The 18,366-nt window shown below is 44.0% G+C and overlaps 1 protein-coding gene across 5 annotated transcripts in view; it reads left to right on the top strand.

Annotated features, from left to right (window-relative positions):
* The window catches only part of ADAD1 (adenosine deaminase domain containing 1), a 1,111,472-nt gene extending 1,093,728 nt beyond the window's left edge, over positions 1-17,744 (top strand). For all 5 annotated transcript variants that reach the window (XM_078676822.1, XM_078676823.1, XM_078676824.1 and 2 more), the window contains one exon: positions 14,627-17,744. In XM_078676822.1, the coding sequence (XP_078532948.1) occupies positions 14,627-14,740 (114 nt within the window). In that variant the 3' untranslated portion in view covers positions 14,741-17,744. The remainder of the gene's footprint in view (positions 1-14,626) is intronic.
* Positions 17,745-18,366: the final 622 nt, after the last annotated feature.

The raw sequence follows: 18,366 nt of genomic DNA, 5'->3' as shown, positions 1-18,366 counted from the left end.
AGAAGCTGGGGGCTATGAACTCTGTGCTAGGAGCAGAGACTGAAGTCTGGAGAGTCAGGGCGACATGTACCTAAACAGTATCTAGTATCTGATGTTTAGAGAACATGTTGATATAAACTAAAAGTTATCGGGGTAAAGGCTAACAGACTCTAAGAATGGTGCATGCATTATTCTACATGTAGTGCGAGATGAGGAATATTAAATGACCATTAAATGCAGTATTTCTCTTACATGGAGACGTAAAGGCTAGACAATGACGGAAACTATTGATGCGATTCAGTAGCTTAGGAATGCAGAGAAGGAGGGCTGGACTGATAACTAGAATCATAACATACTCTTGGCAGACTCGTAGGCAGAGCCAGGCTGAGCCGGGCACTGTGAGGCAGGAAGTAAGTGAAGGGTCGAGGATACAGGTGGGGGCTGTATCGCTCCTCAGCGAGGCTCAGGAGACAGGAGCTGAATCTGGTGTCCGGGCCCTTTTGAGGCCTAGAAACGGGGACTTTTCAATGAAATAACGTGCACACTGAGAAACGTGGCAACGTAACTTTACATAGGCCTGATACTCGTAGCTTTCACGAGGACTGGAAACTGGCATACTAGTGATGGACACAACTGTAATTGCGTCTTTAATCAAACATGGGGGATACATATGCATATTTAATCATGCACACATAACATAAGATGGAGGACACGTAGGGACACAGAACATGGCAAAATTTACTTTTCCACATTCCCTCCTTGTCACTACGTTTCCATCAGGAAACATCAATATTCATGATACCATCTATCATTTCATACAGTATCATTTGCTCGTCTCGAATTTTCTTGGAACGGGATTTAGGACGGGACTTAGGACTAGGAATACAAGATGTAGCACAAATGCCGCAAATGGCAGGGCCACATTGTAAACAGAGGCAGCAACTGAATATGATCGCTACTGCAATACCCAGAAATGACAATACTTTCCATCCCCAGGCGGAAATTATATTCCAGAACCAACCGGACCATGTCCAGGTGCCTGGATCTTGGTGTAACATATGGGCAATTTTATGGAGTCTGGTAATAGCTGAATAAACAGACGGCGCGTTATTAGGAATGAAAATGCAGCAACTAGATCCGATGACTCTACAAGCCCCGCCCCTATCGGCCAGTATGACGTCAAGGACGAGACGATTCTGGAGCACGACAATTCTCATAAAGGATTGTTCTTCGGTTAAGTTACCTAGAGCAGAAGTAGTCTCGATCACTACTGCTTCAAGTGTTCTGGTTAATCTACGTATCAGTTTACTATTCACGACAGTACCTAAGTAGGGGAAGACACCTTTATTGATATCTATGTATTGTTCTAGAGCAGTTTCAGTATAATCGACAATCGGGAGATTTCTCTTGTGTCTAGTATGTACTAGGTGGGAATTCCTATGATAGGTGGGGCTAGGAAAACTGGTGGCAGTAGGAAGGCAATGTAACAGGTTCCCTCCCAATCGAGGGGCAGACGAACATATGCGGTCTGAGCACAAACAAAATAAGAATGACGTGAAGCTTTGAAAATAGATTTCCTACTGTCACTATACTTGACAATAGTAGTACAATCACTATGGCCTACATGTACGGAACCATTCTTTCGGACACATAATTCACCTTTGACTGGTAGTACTGACATAGCAGGTAAGTCTGGAGTAGAATCAGACTGAACATTCAGGACCATAAAATTCGAAGAATAATTACCTAAATTATAAACTTCATTTTCTAGATCTAACCCTGTTCTGTGGGGAAGACCTTGCTTGTCTGGAAAACATGTACTGTTAAGAAAAGACATATCTGTTGAGGATGACGTTAACGTGGACCATGCTCCACACGAACCATTATGTGAAAATGGATAAGGAAAGAGTGGCAGAACTCCCTTCGGTGTCTGGAAAGGGGGGAGTCGACCACACACCCAACAATTTGTGGCATTGCTGGGCTGGTGTGAATAATGTAACATGCGGATAAAGGAGTTATTACGCATAGCAAGACGATATGAGAGTTCATGAGGAGGCAGATCACTAAACGTGTGCTCTACTGTAACATTAGCAGACTTATTTACATGAGAAACTGAAAAACACAAATAAAATGCGTAACTGGTGCAGGAAATCATAATGCTAAAATATAGCAGAAAACATAAAATAATAGTGCAACTTCTAGAGTTCTCACTAACTCTCTCTCTGTGGGGGTCTATTATATACATGTCAGAAACCGGTCTAACCGTTTCACCTAGGGGAGGACTTAGACAATCAAACTGGCTGACTTATTTTACTAGACCTTAGTTTAAGCTTATACTCCTGTTGCGGAGTTTTCTCTAACAGGGAAGGGTTCGTAGCAATGTCTTTTGCGGGACAGTCCTTAAGAATAGTACTTTGGCAGTTTTTAGAATCCTCGGAAATGTTCTTTGAAACTGGTTTCAATCCAAAAAATCTTTTCACATGTGACAGGTGGACCCAGCCCTTCCTGCCTTCCAGCTTGACGGCAGTACGGGTGGCCAGGAGGACCTGTCGGGGTTCCTTCCAGCGAGGCTCCAGCGGACTTGAACGATCAAAATTCCGGACGAGAACCATGGATCCGGGAACGATTTCATGCGGTGCCACCTCGGTATTGTCTGGAAATGCGGCAGCAACCTGTGAACGACAAGAGTTGAGGGCAGACATCAAGGAAGCTAGGTAATCTGTCAGCATATTACTTGAAACATCGGTAATACTTCGAGGTCTAGGTGTACCCCACATGTTAGGGGGGCGGCCGAATACGACCTCATAAGGGGACAGACCTGATCTGGAATGTGCGACCATGCGCATATAAAATAAGGCAACTGGCAGAGCTACTAGCCAGTCTACACCTTTCTCTTTACATACTTTTGCAATTCGAATTTTCAAGGTTTGATTATGTCTCTCTACGAGACCGGCTGCTTCTGGATGGCGTACACAATGGAACTTCCACTGGTACCCTAACAAAAGGGAAACATGTTTCATCAACTCGGATGAGAATGGCTGGCCGTTATCAGAATATACGACTCTAGGGAGTCCATAACGGGGGAAGAACTCACGAACCAACTGCTTGGCAGTGGTCGCGGCTGTGTAATCTGGGACTGGATATGCTTCTGTCCATCTGGACAAAGCGCATACAACTACTAGGACATACTTGAAACCTCGACATCGCTCCATCTGAATATAATCCATCTGGAGGACTTCAAAAGGGTGGTCAGGGGGCTGGAAACCACCTTGTTCCACCGGGACACTTTTACCTGGATTAAACTGGCAACATATCATACAGGTACGGACTTTCTGCTTGGCTGCAGCTCGTAAATGCTTGTTGAACCAAATGTTCTGGATACTGTCTAACATAGCTTTTTCTCCTAAATGTGCTGTACTATGTGCGGTATTGATAATGACTTGAACCATGGAGTCGGGGAGAAACCATGTGGCTTTACCCTTCGTTACCCATCCCTGATCTGTCTGGACCCCTCCTTGTTCGGACCATTTCTTGATTTCATCGGGAGTAGCATGTAACTGGATATCTATGACATCTTGAGTAGGGTCCTTAACTGTCATGCATGTAGTCGGATCTGGAGTATGTGTCTGTGTTGGATTAACTGGAATGTCTGGAGTCTGTACTGTAAGCTTGGCTGTGCGATCTGCTAGATCATTACCTTGGGAAATAGTGTCAGTAACTTTCGTATGTGCTTTGCATTTCATGATAGCAATGGATGTCGGTAAGTGTATGGCATTTAACAGAGCTTGAATAAGGAGACCATGCTGAATCTTGGTTCCATGAGAAGTCATGAAACCTCTCTCCTGCCAGAGCACTCCAAAGTCGTGTACGACTCCAAATGCATAACGTGAATCTGTGTAAACATTAACTTTCAGGTTCTTGGCGTGTATGCAGGCTTGTGTCAGAGCAACTAGCTCTGCTGCTTGAGCAGACAGGGTGTCAATATGGTGTGTTTCTATAACTTCAGTGTCAGTAGTCACTGCATACGCGGCTACTAGTTCTCCTGTACTTGTTCTCATACATGAACCATCCACAAAGTGTCAGGTCGGGATCTGGTAATGAAATATCTGTCAAGTCTTGTCTTGGCTTAGTCATAATGTTAACTACTTCCACACAGTCGTGTGTGGCAGGATTTGAATTAACGGACGGTAACAGTGTTGCAGGATTTAGAACGTTGCAGCGTCTGATTTCTATGTGTGGCTTGAACAGTGTCAGTTCATAACCTGTTAAACGTGCAATTGTCAAGTGCTGAGTCTGTGTTCGGTTTAAAAGAACTTCCACGGAGTGTGGAACTTGTACTGTCAAGGAATGTCCTAATACTATGGAATCACTTTGTCTGATAGCTAGTGCTGTGGCTGCAACTGACTTGAGGCACGCAGGCAGAGCCTGGGCTACAGGATCTAATGTGCTCGAAAAATAAGCACAGGGCTTGTATTGTCCTGCTTGATCTTGTGTGAGAACAGATAATGCTGTACCTTCACGTTCAGTGACAAAAAGTGTAAAAGGCTTACTGTAGTTCGGTGTAGCTAGAACTGGAGCTTGGCATAAAGCTTTCTTTAACTCATTGAAACTAAGTGTATGTTCAGATGTCCAAGGGAGGACAGTCGATACGGCTGCCTCCTGTGTCGTTAACTGTATCAGTGGCTTAGCTAGAAATGCATACTGAGGAATCCATTGTCTGCAGTAAGAAGTGAGGCCGATAAAAGCACGTACCTCCTTCTGGGTCTTGGGCTGAGGAAGACTCGCTATTAACTGGATACGGTCAGGTGTCAACTGCCTACCCCTCTTGGACAGTAAGTGGCCTAAATAGATCACTTGCTGGACACAGAATTGAAGCTTAGAAGGGAACACCTTGTGCCCCATCTCGGCAAGGAAATACAAGACTGTAAGGGATGCTCGCTCGCAAGCACGTTCAGAACGGGCTGTGATCAGTAGATCATCGACATACTGGAGCAGGGCAGTGTCAGTTGGCATGTGAATATTGTCTAGTTGTCTCTTAAGCGCTTGACTGTAAATACTAGGACTTTCTGTGAAACCTTGAGGAGCTCGTGTGAACATATAGCTCCTTCCATTTAAACAAAATCCGAAAAGAAACTGGCTGTCTGGATGAATGGGGACACTGAAAAACGCGTTCTTGAGGTCTATGACTGAAAAAAATGAGGCTTCAGAATCAATGGCTGTCAATAGGGAAGAGATATCTGGGACAACTGGGTACTGGGGAATAATACATTTGTTGAGTTCCCGAAGGTCAATCACTAATCGATATACTGGGGGTGCATTTGGATCAGTACGTTTCATGACTGGAATGATCGGAGAATTACATACATTGGAGTCAGTTTCTACAACTACTCCTTGAGCGATGAGCTCGTCAATAATTTTGGATAAGGCTGCTACAGCCTCAGGTGGCAATCTGTACTGTCTGATTCGTGGTAACACTACACCTGGCTTGAGAGTCACACGATGGGGTGTGATTTGCATATAACCAACATCAGTAGGACCTTGTGCCCATAAATGCTGCGGAACATTGGACAATCTTGGATCAAAATCTCGTAATACATAGTGACCCTTGAAGTCACGTAGGAACAGTCGTATTCCCTCTGGGGAACAGCAAATAACTGCACCTAATTCTTTCAGTGTTTTAATGCCTAACAGATTTTCTGGACACGACTTTGTAAGTAACAGATCAGTAGTGCGGGACAATGGACCTACTTCTAGAGTAACTGGCTTAGATATCTCGTTTACAATAGGCTTTCCTGAAAATCCAAGGGAAACATTTCTAGAGCCTGAGAGCGGAGCCCCTGGAACTTCGGCGTGACTAATGGTGGTCCTACTTGCCCCTGTATCAATCAAAAACTTTCTGTCTTTCCCTAATACTTGACTATGAACATAGGGACCCTCTTGATCTACAGGTATCTCGATGAGAGGCAAGCCTACCTCCCTCTCTAGGCTGTTTCATGAATATGGCTGATACTCTGGATACTCGGACTGTGCATACTGGTACATCTGCTGTGTAACATGCTGTGTTGCAGCAATAGGCTGCGGTGCTGGAACTGTCTGTTGTGCATTCTGTGACTGAGAAGTCTGTGAAACTTGTTCTTGTCTAGGCGGACGTGGTCTTTCTTTAGTCTTACCAGTAGCTATGTTGTGTTTCAGAACTGCACACTCGTTTATATAATGACCTGGCTGTTTACAATAATTGCATGTCCCTTTAACGGGAACTGCAGGATGACCGGCTTGATTCGTACCCCTCTTCTGACTGTCTTGAGGAACAGATTGTGCAACTAGTACTTTCATTTTCGTGTCTTTCATACGTTTTCTTTCGTGATCTTGCTCTTCTCTGATTCTATTCTGGTGGTACTGAAGCATCTGTAACATCTGGGACGGGGTATTAGCTTGCCATGTACTTTCGACTTTCAAAACTCGATTCTTAACTTGTGGACTTGAATTCTCGACTAATTTAGTAACAAAAAGATGAGGGTATGACTCACTACTTGTCTTGAGGCCACTGTTTATAATAAAACATTTTTCGAATCTAGAATAAAAATCACTAGTGTCTTCGTCTTGTTTCTGTTTACAGGCTGAGATTGCATCCCAGTCTTCCTTTTTAGTGGCTAATAATCTTGGCAAAACTTGTATTAACAATTCTGGTAATTCTTTACATTTTTCTCCTAGACCGGTACCTGGTACTCGTATCTTATCTTCAGCTTCTAGAACTGCCCAATCGATCTTTTTCTCTCCGACCTCCCAATCTTTTTCCTTGAGTTTCTCGTATACCCCTGCGGGCAATAAGACTTTTAGCATTTTAATTATATCTGGATACGTGTATTCTCCCATACGGAGCATGTCTTTTAATTCTCGGTGGAACCCTGCTGGATCTTTGTCGTGACAAGGAATTAATTTCTTCATCTCTAAGAGTTCCATCTTTGTAATCGGGGTGTAAACAAACACTCGTTGCATTTCACCATCTGTTGTCCTGACTGGGTGTACTTCTCGTAACGGATTCTGTCTGTCTATGTAAAACGGTTTACTTTCTGGAGGTGAGACATGAACAAAATGCGGGTTCAAAAACGTTCTATATTTGTGGCGCTGTTCTAGAATGACACTAATTAAATCGGTACCTAAACCTTTCCATCTATACTGGAGTAACTCGTTCAGGACATCGTGTAACGGACCTGGATCAGAATGTTGACCCTCATACAATGTAATGAGGTGCTGGATCATATACATACCCACCAGTCGTTGCTCGGCTGGGGGCAATTTCAGAAACATTTGTGCCACTATTTCGTCTGGAAAAGTGGTAGAATCAGTAATCCATCGGACTGCTGATCGGACTAGTTCTTGTTCATGCATAGTACTTAACTCACTATAACCGATTCGTGATTTCAGAATGTGATCGGTAGCTTGAAATACTTGTTCTAGAGAACCTTGTTCTGGTGCTGGATGAGGAACAGTTTTCTTGTAGTCTAGACGTGAATGTCGGTCTGGAAATCTAGATTTTCCTACATACGCTATTCTGGCGGGATTCTCGTCCTCTACCTCTTCAGTAGAAGAGTCATTTTCTTTCTCGCTTACTTGTGCTGCTTTACGTTGTTCATGTAACTTTATTATTTCTTTACGGATTTTCTTGTACATACTCTCTATACTACTGATAGTTCTGTGTTTACCCTCGGCTATATTATCACTCCACCTTGTCAGGATTTTCATTTCGGCCGGATCTTTAGTCGGGTAATCTTGTTCTCTTATTAGACAATTAATCAGAAACTTTAATATCATGAGCTGGATCTCAGCTTTCCTTTGAGACATGGCTTCACCAATACTTTCTGGATCATCCCCTGTACGGATGAAACGATATATTCTGTCTAGATCTCCTTTCATGTCTGGTAGGGTGTCCAAATACCCGGTCACCCGTCTTACACGGATGGAATATATTACTGTACTATCATCACCTGCAACTGGATCATAGCGGCATTCAGTGAGAGCTCGTCGGATGTCTGCAACGGACTTATATTTGGGCGTACGCTGTAACGCACATTCATGTAACTCGGCCAACGTTCTACGTTGGTGTGGTGGCGGGGTACCAGGAGGACCTCCTCCTGCGGCCCCTAAACTGGAATCGTCGACTGATACTCTTCGTACTAGCGCGGCGGGAAATTGTAATGTAGGCTGGACCGGGGGTACCGTAGCAGGTACTGCAAGAGGTGCCCCGGTGTCTGGAGGAGCTAGATTTACATTATTTACAGGGACTGGCGGAACAGGATTCGCATATTCTGGGACTGTGTCGTCCAAATAGGACGAGATGAAAATATCAGCTGCGGTCGGTTTGTGACGTAACTTAGTCGGAACTAATGGTGGCGGAAAATTACTGGATGCCTCCGGGGTCGCTTTTGGCAAGCCCTCGGCAAGAAGAGGATACATACCCTTAATGAGGGCATGTCTCTGTCTATCTGACTGTTCAGTTTTGACTCGTTCACCTATCTCGATTAGTTCCCTTTCTTGGGCTCGTTCTAAAGATTCTCTACTTAATTCTGACTTTCTGATTTCTTTTTCGGTTCTTCTATGAGATTCTTTGCGCCATAACTCGATGGCATCTTTCTGTGACTGTCTGGCTTTCTTTTTCCATAATGCTTCTTCTACTCTCATGATGCACTCGGCATCCCACGTACCTGATACGGGCCATCTATACTTTTCTTCTAACTCTTTGGTATACTCTACCCATAAATCTAGATATAATATGGCACTTATGCCATGCTTCTGATACATAAAATGACCTGGACTGTCCCTAGGCGGGACAGGAACTGCTTCTTCTAACAGACCTTTTCTAGTTCTTAACTGACGTAGTCTGGAAAATAACGGCATGACTGAACTGTAATCTGGACACAATACAATACACAATGAACACGATAATTACACCACTCTCATACCACGACATTAAAATACATGAAGAACATTTAAAATAACAGTTCGGACAGAATACTACCTGGAATACTGAAAACAGAATACATGAATCTTCTCGAGAACAGAACTGGCTAGAACAGGAACTAGATGCACTGCTGAAACAGTACGAAACTTACCAGTTTCATAAAGAGACACGTCAGGACCCGCATCCACCGAAGTGGACACTTCGTTTTGGGTCTGTGTACCACCAACCCACGGACCAGAGTCAATTAGATTGACCCTGTCTAGATACTACCCCAGCAATGGTACTCACCGGGCAGCAAGAACGGAAGGCCTCGGACTGGACTGGACTGCTTCGACGCCGGACGGACGAACTTCGGACTTCTGTTACGGGTGGGCCTCCGGATACCTCGGACCTTGAACTCTCGGCTTGGGCTCTGGTCGGGACTCGCCGCGTTCCTCCACCGCCTCGTCTGGATGCTGGACCGCCACCTCCGTCTCCTCCGTGGGCCTGAGGGATACTTGAAGCAGAAATATCTGCACGTGCACGGTATGGTTCCGTCACGGCTGCAGAGGGTCAGGGGGCCGGCGTGGCTTCACCGGCGCGTGGGGAAAGGGCAAGTCCCTGTTCGGGCGCCATTATGTGGTATATAAATAAATAATACCGGATCTAGGTTTTACTGGACATAGTAATAACAGATAGCTCAATAAATAAGAGTCAAGATTCGAGGTAGTAGGAGTTTGCAGGTTTAATACAGCATAAAGGACAGGAACAGGACAACCTGCACAGGAATGGGATGGCAGCGCTGCCGGGGGCAGGATCAGAATCGGCGTAACATTTAATAACAGTACACAAGCATATATATTAAAACAGTTGCATTACAATGAATTACAGTAGGCGGAGCAGTGGGTGTGGTCAATAGCAGTCGCGAAAGATAAGGGTGAAAATGGGTGTAACAGGGGCGTATACATAGACATGTGATGTAAACGTAACAGAATATGTCATAAACGGGGCGGAAACATGGAGGGGGCTACCTAAGGAGCCGGGACCTCTAACCTAATGGTGCGCGCAAATTGACAATGACGTGTTACTAGGAGAAGCTGGGGGCTATGAACTCTGTGCTAGGAGCAGAGACTGAAGTCTGGAGAGTCAGGGCGACATGTACCTAAACAGTATCTAGTATCTGATGTTTAGAGAACATGTTGATATAAACTAAAAGTTATCGGGGTAAAGGCTAACAGACTCTAAGAATGGTGCATGCATTATTCTACATGTAGTGCGAGATGAGGAATATTAAATGACCATTAAATGCAGTATTTCTCTTACATGGAGACGTAAAGGCTAGACAATGACGGAAACTATTGATGCGATTCAGTAGCTTAGGAATGCAGAGAAGGAGGGCTGGACTGATAACTAGAATCATAACATACTCTTGGCAGACTCGTAGGCAGAGCCAGGCTGAGCCGGGCACTGTGAGGCAGGAAGTAAGTGAAGGGTCGAGGATACAGGTGGGGGCTGTATCGCTCCTCAGCGAGGCTCAGGAGACAGGAGCTGAATCTGGTGTCCGGGCCCTTTTGAGGCCTAGAAACGGGGACTTTTCAATGAAATAACGTGCACACTGAGAAACGTGGCAACGTAACTTTACATAGGCCTGATACTCGTAGCTTTCACGAGGACTGGAAACTGGCATACTAGTGATGGACACAACTGTAATTGCGTCTTTAATCAAACATGGGGGATACATATGCATATTTAATCATGCACACATAACATAAGATGGAGGACACGTAGGGACACAGAACATGGCAAAATTTACTTTTCCACAACTTGGTGGAGGGGGGGTCGTTCCAGGCTTTGGCTGTGGGGTAGGAGAAGGACTGGTTTTGTAGATGCTTGGAACTGTGGCCAGAGAAAGGTCAGCTGATTGAAAGGTGTCTATTGGGTGCGTGGAAGGAGAGTTGGTTGTTTAGGTATGCTGCTCCGATGCTGTGGAGGGCCTTGTATGCATGAGTGAGGAACTTGAAGGTTATTCTTTTGATATGGAGATTGCGTAGGAGTTGGATGATGTGGTTGTGACTGGATGTCCAGGATCAGTTTGCCTGCGGCATTTTGGACGGTCTCGAGTTTGCGAAGTAGTTTCTTGTTGAGTTCGACATAGAGTTGAAGCAGGCCGACACTGCATTGATCTAGTGGTTCATCATGAGCGATGAGTCTAGTATGACGCTGAGGTTTTGTGCGTGATCCCTGGAGATGTGGGGATTTGAGCGCGGGGGCCACCAGGGGTCATCCCATGCGGAGGGGGTGGAGCCAAGGAGGAGGACTTCTGTTCTCTCTGAGTTGAGTTTCAGGCAGCCCCTCTTCATCCCGGTGGCGACAGCTTTCATCCCTTCTTGGAAGTTGTGTGTGGTTATGTTGGGTTCTTTGGTGAGGGAGAGGATGAGCGGAGTGTTGTCGGCATAGGAGACTATGTTTAGCCCATGGTTTCGGACGATGGTTGCGAGGGGGTGCCATGTAGATGTTGAAGAGGGTGGGGCTGAGAGAGGATTCCTGGGGCACTCCGCATCTGGTCTCTGTTGGTTCCAAGAGGTAGGGCGGGAGTCCGACTCGCTAAGTTCTGCCTGTGAGGAATGAGCATATCCAGCCACGTGACTTCCTGCAGGTGTAGTGGAGTCTGGTGGCTAGTATGCGGTAGGAGACTGTGTCGAACGCGGCTTAGAGGTCCAGGCGAATGAGGGCTGCCATTTGGCCCTGGTTTAGGAGGGAGCGGATGTCGTCGGTGGCAGTCAGTACAGCAGTCTCTATGCTGTGGTTGCTGGGGAATCTGGATTGGGAGATGTCCAGGACATTGTTGGCTTCAATGAAATTTGCTAGCTGGGTGTTGACTGCCTTTTCGATGACCTTGGTGGCAAAAGGAAGCAGGGAGAAAGGCCTGAAGTTATTGAGGTTCGCCTGGTCTATGGTGAGTTTCTTCAGGAGGGGGTTGACTTTGGCGTGTTTCCAGTTGGGGAATGTGTCGGTTTTGAGGGAGCAGTTGATCATCCAGCATAGTTCGGGTGCAATGGGCTTGGCGACTCTGTGGAAGATGTGGGGTGGGCAGGGCTCAGAGGGTGCTCCAGTGTGGATGCACTTCATGGTCTTTATGGTGTCTTCGGTCTTGAGTGGAGTCCAAGTGAATAGGGTCTGTTGGGTGGCACCGCTAGGGTGGTGTGAAGGTCTTGGTTGTTGAAGTTGTCATAGATCATCTTAATCTTGAAGTGAAAGAAGGTGCTGAGTCTGTTGCAGAGGTTTTGGAAGGGTGGGACATCTGTTGTTTCACGGCCGGCGTTGGTGTGGATTCTGTCTTGGAGGAAATTCTTCTTTGTGGACTTGATGAGTTGGTGGTGTGTTGGAGTGGCTGCTCTTTAGACGGTGCATGTTTCTGGGGTTTAGTTGTTCCTCCATGTCTTTTCGAGTCGTCGGCAGGAGGGCTTGGCGTCTTGGACTGCCTGGGTGAACCAGCTTGCTTTCTTGATGTCATCCTATGGCTCTCTTGAGGGGGACAAGTGTGTCGGCGAAGTTGCTGATCTAGCGGCAGAGGTTCCGTGCCATGGTTTTGGCGTCTTCTGTCATCTATAGTGAGGGGATGATGAGGGCAGAGGTGAGCTGGTCTTCGGTGACTGTTCCAGTTTCTACGGGGGAGGCGGTGGGCGTTCTTGTGTATGGTCCATTTTCTGAAGGAGAAATGGATGAATTGGGGGTCTGTCCAGAGGAGTTCCATTGCGGGGCTGTAGGAGACACTGTTTTCTTCTGCGAAGATGTAGTCGAATGTGTCCCACTGTGTGCATGGGAGCGGTGACAAGTTGCTTCAGGCTTATGTTGGCGAGGTTCTCTGGGAGGGCGGTAGTGTTACGGCCGTCGAGGTTGTCCAGGTGGAAGTTTAGGTCTCAGAGTAGAATGTAGTCTGTGGAGGCGAGAGCGTGGGGTGCAATGAGGTCGGTGATGGTGGCGATGAAAGGGGCACAGGTGTAGGGAGGTCTGTAGATGAGGGCTCTGTGGAGATTCTTTTTAGGGTTGGTCTGGATCTGGAAGTGGTGATGCTCCCTGGGGGTCATAGTGTCGTCCGAGTCGTTTTTGTCATGCAATGGGTGCTCTTGTGGAAGATGGTGATGCCTCCTCCTGGGCGGTCTCTCTGCATGATCTTGTATCCGTCGGGTATGGCAGTGGAGATGTCTGACACAAAGTTGGCGTTGGTCCAGGGTTTCTGTGAGGAAGGCGGCGTGTGGGTGTTGAGGAGGTGCTAGATTTCTATGGCAAATAATTTTCTGGGAGTAGGTATGATTTAATCTAGACTTATCCCTGAGTTTGAAGGAGTACATCGCACGAACTTGGAAAAAAGCTTTTTGAATCGGGCCAATAATTTTTATTCACATGCAAGTGAAGGTTGTTGTGTCACACAGGCGAATAAACCATTTTGTCACATTCATAACAGTACTGCCAGAGAAAAACACCATATTAGCCTGCCACTGCTGATGCCATTTAGTTTAAAATCAGTCCCTGTGTTGACTCCCTGCCCATGCTGGTCTATTACTGATTGGCTAAATGGCGAGTCTCATTTTTTAATATGGACACAAAGCTGACCAACTGCTATTTCCACCACTAGGATTGAAAAAATAAAATGGAAGGACGAATGAAACAACATCTAGAATCTAGATCAATGCACAGTGAAAATTCTAAGTGGTATTTTTGAAACCCTACGACTTTGGAACGCGCTTGATGTGAATAAATGTATCAGGTGGTGGTAGTATAAGAAAATAATTTGGGCTAATAGGGGTGATATGAACATGAGCAGTGGTTACTGTCATCAATAGAGCATTTAAGAATGTTCTCTAGAGGGCTATCATGTGGAACCTTGTAAGCAACACTCAACCCATGGTTTCTTTTCTGTGTTTGTGTTATGTTATAACAATTTGTACAGCGCACTACTACCCATAGGTGTCTAGGCGCTAGCAGTTCGCATACTGTGAGAGGGACACTAGTTTTTAAAAAGCCACGTCTTAAGATGTTTCCTGAATTTAAGCAGGGATGTAATCTTCCTAAGAGAAAGCGGAAGAGCTTTCCATATCTTAATGGCACTATGTTTGGAACTCATCCCAACCCCCTTCTCCCCCCTCCCCCCAGTTCATTGTTTTAACTCTGGGGGTGAGCATTAGAAAGGCATTGGCCGAAAGTAATGATCTGTTAAGGGAGTACCAGCTAAACACGTGACATAGAATTTGTGGGCCATCCTCATAAAGTGCCTTATGTGCGATACAAAGTGCCTTTGACATCTATGAACCTGTCTCACAGAGTTGCAAGTACCTGAATCTAGGGCAGGTGACCAATCTCTTGGGTTAGAATTATCGGTAATTGGAGTAGAGAGTATCCTAATTTCACATTTTTTTCACATATTAGGGGACAGAACAAAAAACATGCAGAGGAAAGTCTCCAATACATACGATGAGTATATTTGAAATGTTCCCTCTAAACTCTAGCAGCGCAGCTGCAAAACATGTTCCATATCTGTATCAACTAAATAAAAAAACGAAAATTATTTTCCAAATGAGGATCTTTTCTTTTATGTCACTCCTGCAAAGATCAGAAAATAATAGGTTTGCTACCATCTGTGTTTTATTGTCGCATTTATATCGAGGAGTTTGCCATACATTTTGTTAACTGGTGTTTCTTCTTGTGTAGGCCATGTCAGCCTGCTATCAAGAAGCTAAAGGTTTGATGAAGTCTTACTTGGAGCAGCAAGGTTTTGGATCCTGGATTGTCAAAAGTGAAAGTGTGGAACAGTTCAAGGTTTAACTATAGAAACTGATTGTGTGCTTCCTCCCAAAAATATAAATTTGAATTATATTTTGATTTTGATACGTTTGAATAATAAAGTTTTTTTTACCGTAATATCTAATAAGATTTCACAAATTGTTAAAAGACAATGATGCAAGAACTGAGATTAAAGTGATATAGGACTGGTTTTCTTCATCAAACACTGCTATATAACAAATGTCTGAGATAATTTGCCTTCAAATTTTAATTTGCTTTTTCTGTTAAGTTATGTTATTTTATGAGCATTTGTTCCTATCTAAATGTCCTGGCTACATAATTGACTATTTTTGGCTGCCTAAGTACAGTATCTGCAACTAATACAGATTCAATTAAAGTACTAAGGCTAATTTTTAGAATGCAAAGTTCAATGCACAGTCCATTGCATGTTTGAGGAATCTACTTGGGTACCGTGTTAGGCATTTAGGACACAAGACAGTAAATAGACATGGGTAGTTCTTCGGTTTATAAATTTCCACGCCCTTGTTTTGAGTGATTGTGTTAATATGCATGCTCACACTGAAGCATAACCTCTGGTAAGACAGCTAGTCAAGAATACGGAAGATGAAAATTGTGAATCAAAATTTCAAATAGGTGCGTTCACAATGCGTTGAATTTTACAAGAGATTCTTTCATGTGGCCATTTCAACATTGTACAATGGTGTGACACCATACTAAATCACGTTGCATAACATTCTACGCCAATTACCTCTCTTTAATGCAGCCTTTGGTTATAAATAATTAATGTAATCCACTCAAGTTAAAGTCACACTTTGTAATATTTTACAACAGGATGTCTGTAATTCACTTTACATGGCATAAGTGCTATAAGTTTTCTATTTTTCTCCAGGAGCCTGACATTGCATTCAATAAAAGCATTCCTGCGTTTTTACCCAGAGAACCTGTCCTGACCTTACCAGGCTAGTTTTAATTTGTACCTCTCAAGAGAGCACCAGTTGCTCCAGTACGTTAAAAAGAATAATCTTGGTCCAAGTTGATGCTTTGAGCTATTGACCAATTTCAAATATTCCATTTCTATTAATTGACTTTGAGAGTGCAGCCCTGGCACAATTCTGGGACTTTGTGGAAACAATCATTTTGACCCTGCCCACCTTGAATTTAGTCTGTCTATAGAGAGCAAGTCAGTCACAGCAGACTCTGCTCAGGGAGACTGGCCTTGAAATTATACTGCTCTTACTTTCTTTAACCTCTCTGCACCTTTTGACACTGTTACTTGTTTCAATCATTCGACTGAAATTTTCTCACAGCTTGAACTACAGTGGATCTAATTAATCATTTGTATTTTAAACATCTTTCCCTCGTGGTAATTCCTACATTTTAATCCTCATTCCAGACATTTCAGTGTGCCATTACTCATGTATTGCTAGTTTACTTGTCCTTTACAATATAAACCAGCTAAAACATTGTTTCTAGTTGCACGCAACATCTATGATGATCACTTGTTGCTCATATTCAAACTTTACAATCTCATTGAGCTGTCCTTTGCAAATGTCATATTGTGTCGTTAGTACAGGCTCCTCAATAAATAGAAATATGTTAAAACTCAATGCTGCAAAAAAAGACATACTAGTGGTTTTTTTTAGCAAATTTCTCTATAATCCTTCCAACTTGCAGACCGAACGGGAAAGGTGTCTAAACCAGTGTTTTTCTGGCAAAGTTAAAGCTGGCCTTTTCTTTACTTCTCATATCTTGCCCTCAGAAAGTTGCTGGCCATTGTCACATAATTGCATTGTGACTGAAGTTTGTTTGCTTAACTAAGGTGCCTGGCTCTGCTGGAGACTTTCTTTCAGTGCCTTCGTTGGCTGATAGTAGAATAGAATTTGCATTTAGTATCCCGGCTGATCAGGTCTTTTGATGTCCAAAGCCATGTCTATCCAGTTAAGAAATGTCCACACCATGGGGTGCCCAATGTTTGGGATATGCTCGTCTTGGTTGCCTTTGATCCACAGAATTGAGAGCTTTGGCCTTAAAGTGAAACATGCCGATTAACCTGTATTGGATTGCTTGTTATTAAGTCTTTGGAAGGCAAGTAAGACCTGGTTCATTGCTCTTGCTTTGGTTTCTCATCCCAGATTTCATCATTCTGAATTCTGCAGATGATCTGTGCCATGAGGCCACTACATGGCGGCTCTACTCTTCATAAATATCTAATTCCATAGTAATGTATGTATATATTAGATTGAGTACTCTGCACTGCCTCTTCCATTATTGAATAAGTGCAAACGCAATAGTATTGACTTATGGGTCATAATGTGAAGTCTTGCAATGCATGAACTGCTTTATCCTGTTGGTACATGTGTGCACCATTGTATCACTCTAGTGCTACGGCTAGCTCCTGTACAGGAAAACAATGTGCATGTCAAACACTTTTAGGCCAGCTTTGTGCTTGTCTCATTCAGACTACCTCTTTTTTGTGCCCAAGGCAAATCACTTGAGAGTTGGCAACATAGATGCAGTGCATAAACTTTGTTTCTACTGTATGACCTGCCTTGCTGAGTAAATGAAGAAGGCAGTTCTAAACTGTCCAGGCATTTGATGATATCTAAGGGATTTAGGTGTAAAACTACTTTTCTGCCACAGTCTTACACCTGTCTTGTACTGATTATGTCATCACTGGGTAGCTGGCCCTGCTCTGTGGACTTCTGAGAGAGATCCATGTTCCTGTCAAAAATGTTTGTGTTTCTTATATGCATCAGTCTACTGTGTTCCTTTTTGTCACTTCCTGTTCTAGTGCTTACTATTGCAAGACCGTCATCTATTACTAGGTAGGCTACATAAAACACTTTTCCCTCTCCTCCAAAACCCTCTTCCTCCTACCCTCGTCATTTCTCTAGATATTCAAAAATATTTGCCGTACTTTAGTAGTCTTCTTTCACAACCATGTTTGCAATGGTAGTTGCAAAAAAACTTTACTTTGTTGCTTTGCTTTGTTGTATCTTTTTATTAAACTCATGCTGGGTTGTCAGTGTTGTGTTTTATTTTCCTGATTTGTTTTGCTTTTTGATTGATGTAGTGATGTGGTAGCGATTTGCTTTACCACATATAAAAATTTGGTGCCCTTCCCTTGTATGGTAATTAACAAGATGATGCCCACAACGGGAGCAGACATTGTGTTTAATATCTTGGTTGCATATCAAATGCATGAAGTTATCACATGTATGTATCTATAGCTACACGTATCTGCATTTATAGCTCACACCAAGCCAAACATCAGCACAGTGCTTTACAGCGTCAAATATCAACATAAGCCAATGAGTGGAGAGTGAACAGTTAATGCATCGTAATGTAGTACTCTATAAAGAGGTGCACTTCAACCTTTTCCTAAATTGGAGCAGCTCTGGGACGGTTCTGCTAAATATGGGCTGTTGTTCCAGATCTCGGGTGCATAGATGGAAAAGTGACTCTCGAGGCCACGGGAGATCCTCGATTTGACCTCTAAGTGACTCCACTTACCTTTTTGTATGTCTCCTCTTTAATTTAATAGAAGGCGTTTCTAAGCCGACCCCAACGCCGGATACTCCTGAAGCTTTGCCCTGATAATCTCAAGAGTAAGCATTTATAATCTTTTAACTGTCCGCCACCAATTC

This window comes from Lissotriton helveticus, chromosome 2_1 (assembly GCF_964261635.1).
Source record: "Lissotriton helveticus chromosome 2_1, aLisHel1.1, whole genome shotgun sequence".
Lineage (NCBI taxonomy): Eukaryota > Metazoa > Chordata > Amphibia > Caudata > Salamandridae > Lissotriton > Lissotriton helveticus.
This window is presented reverse-complemented; position numbering and strand designations above follow the sequence as displayed.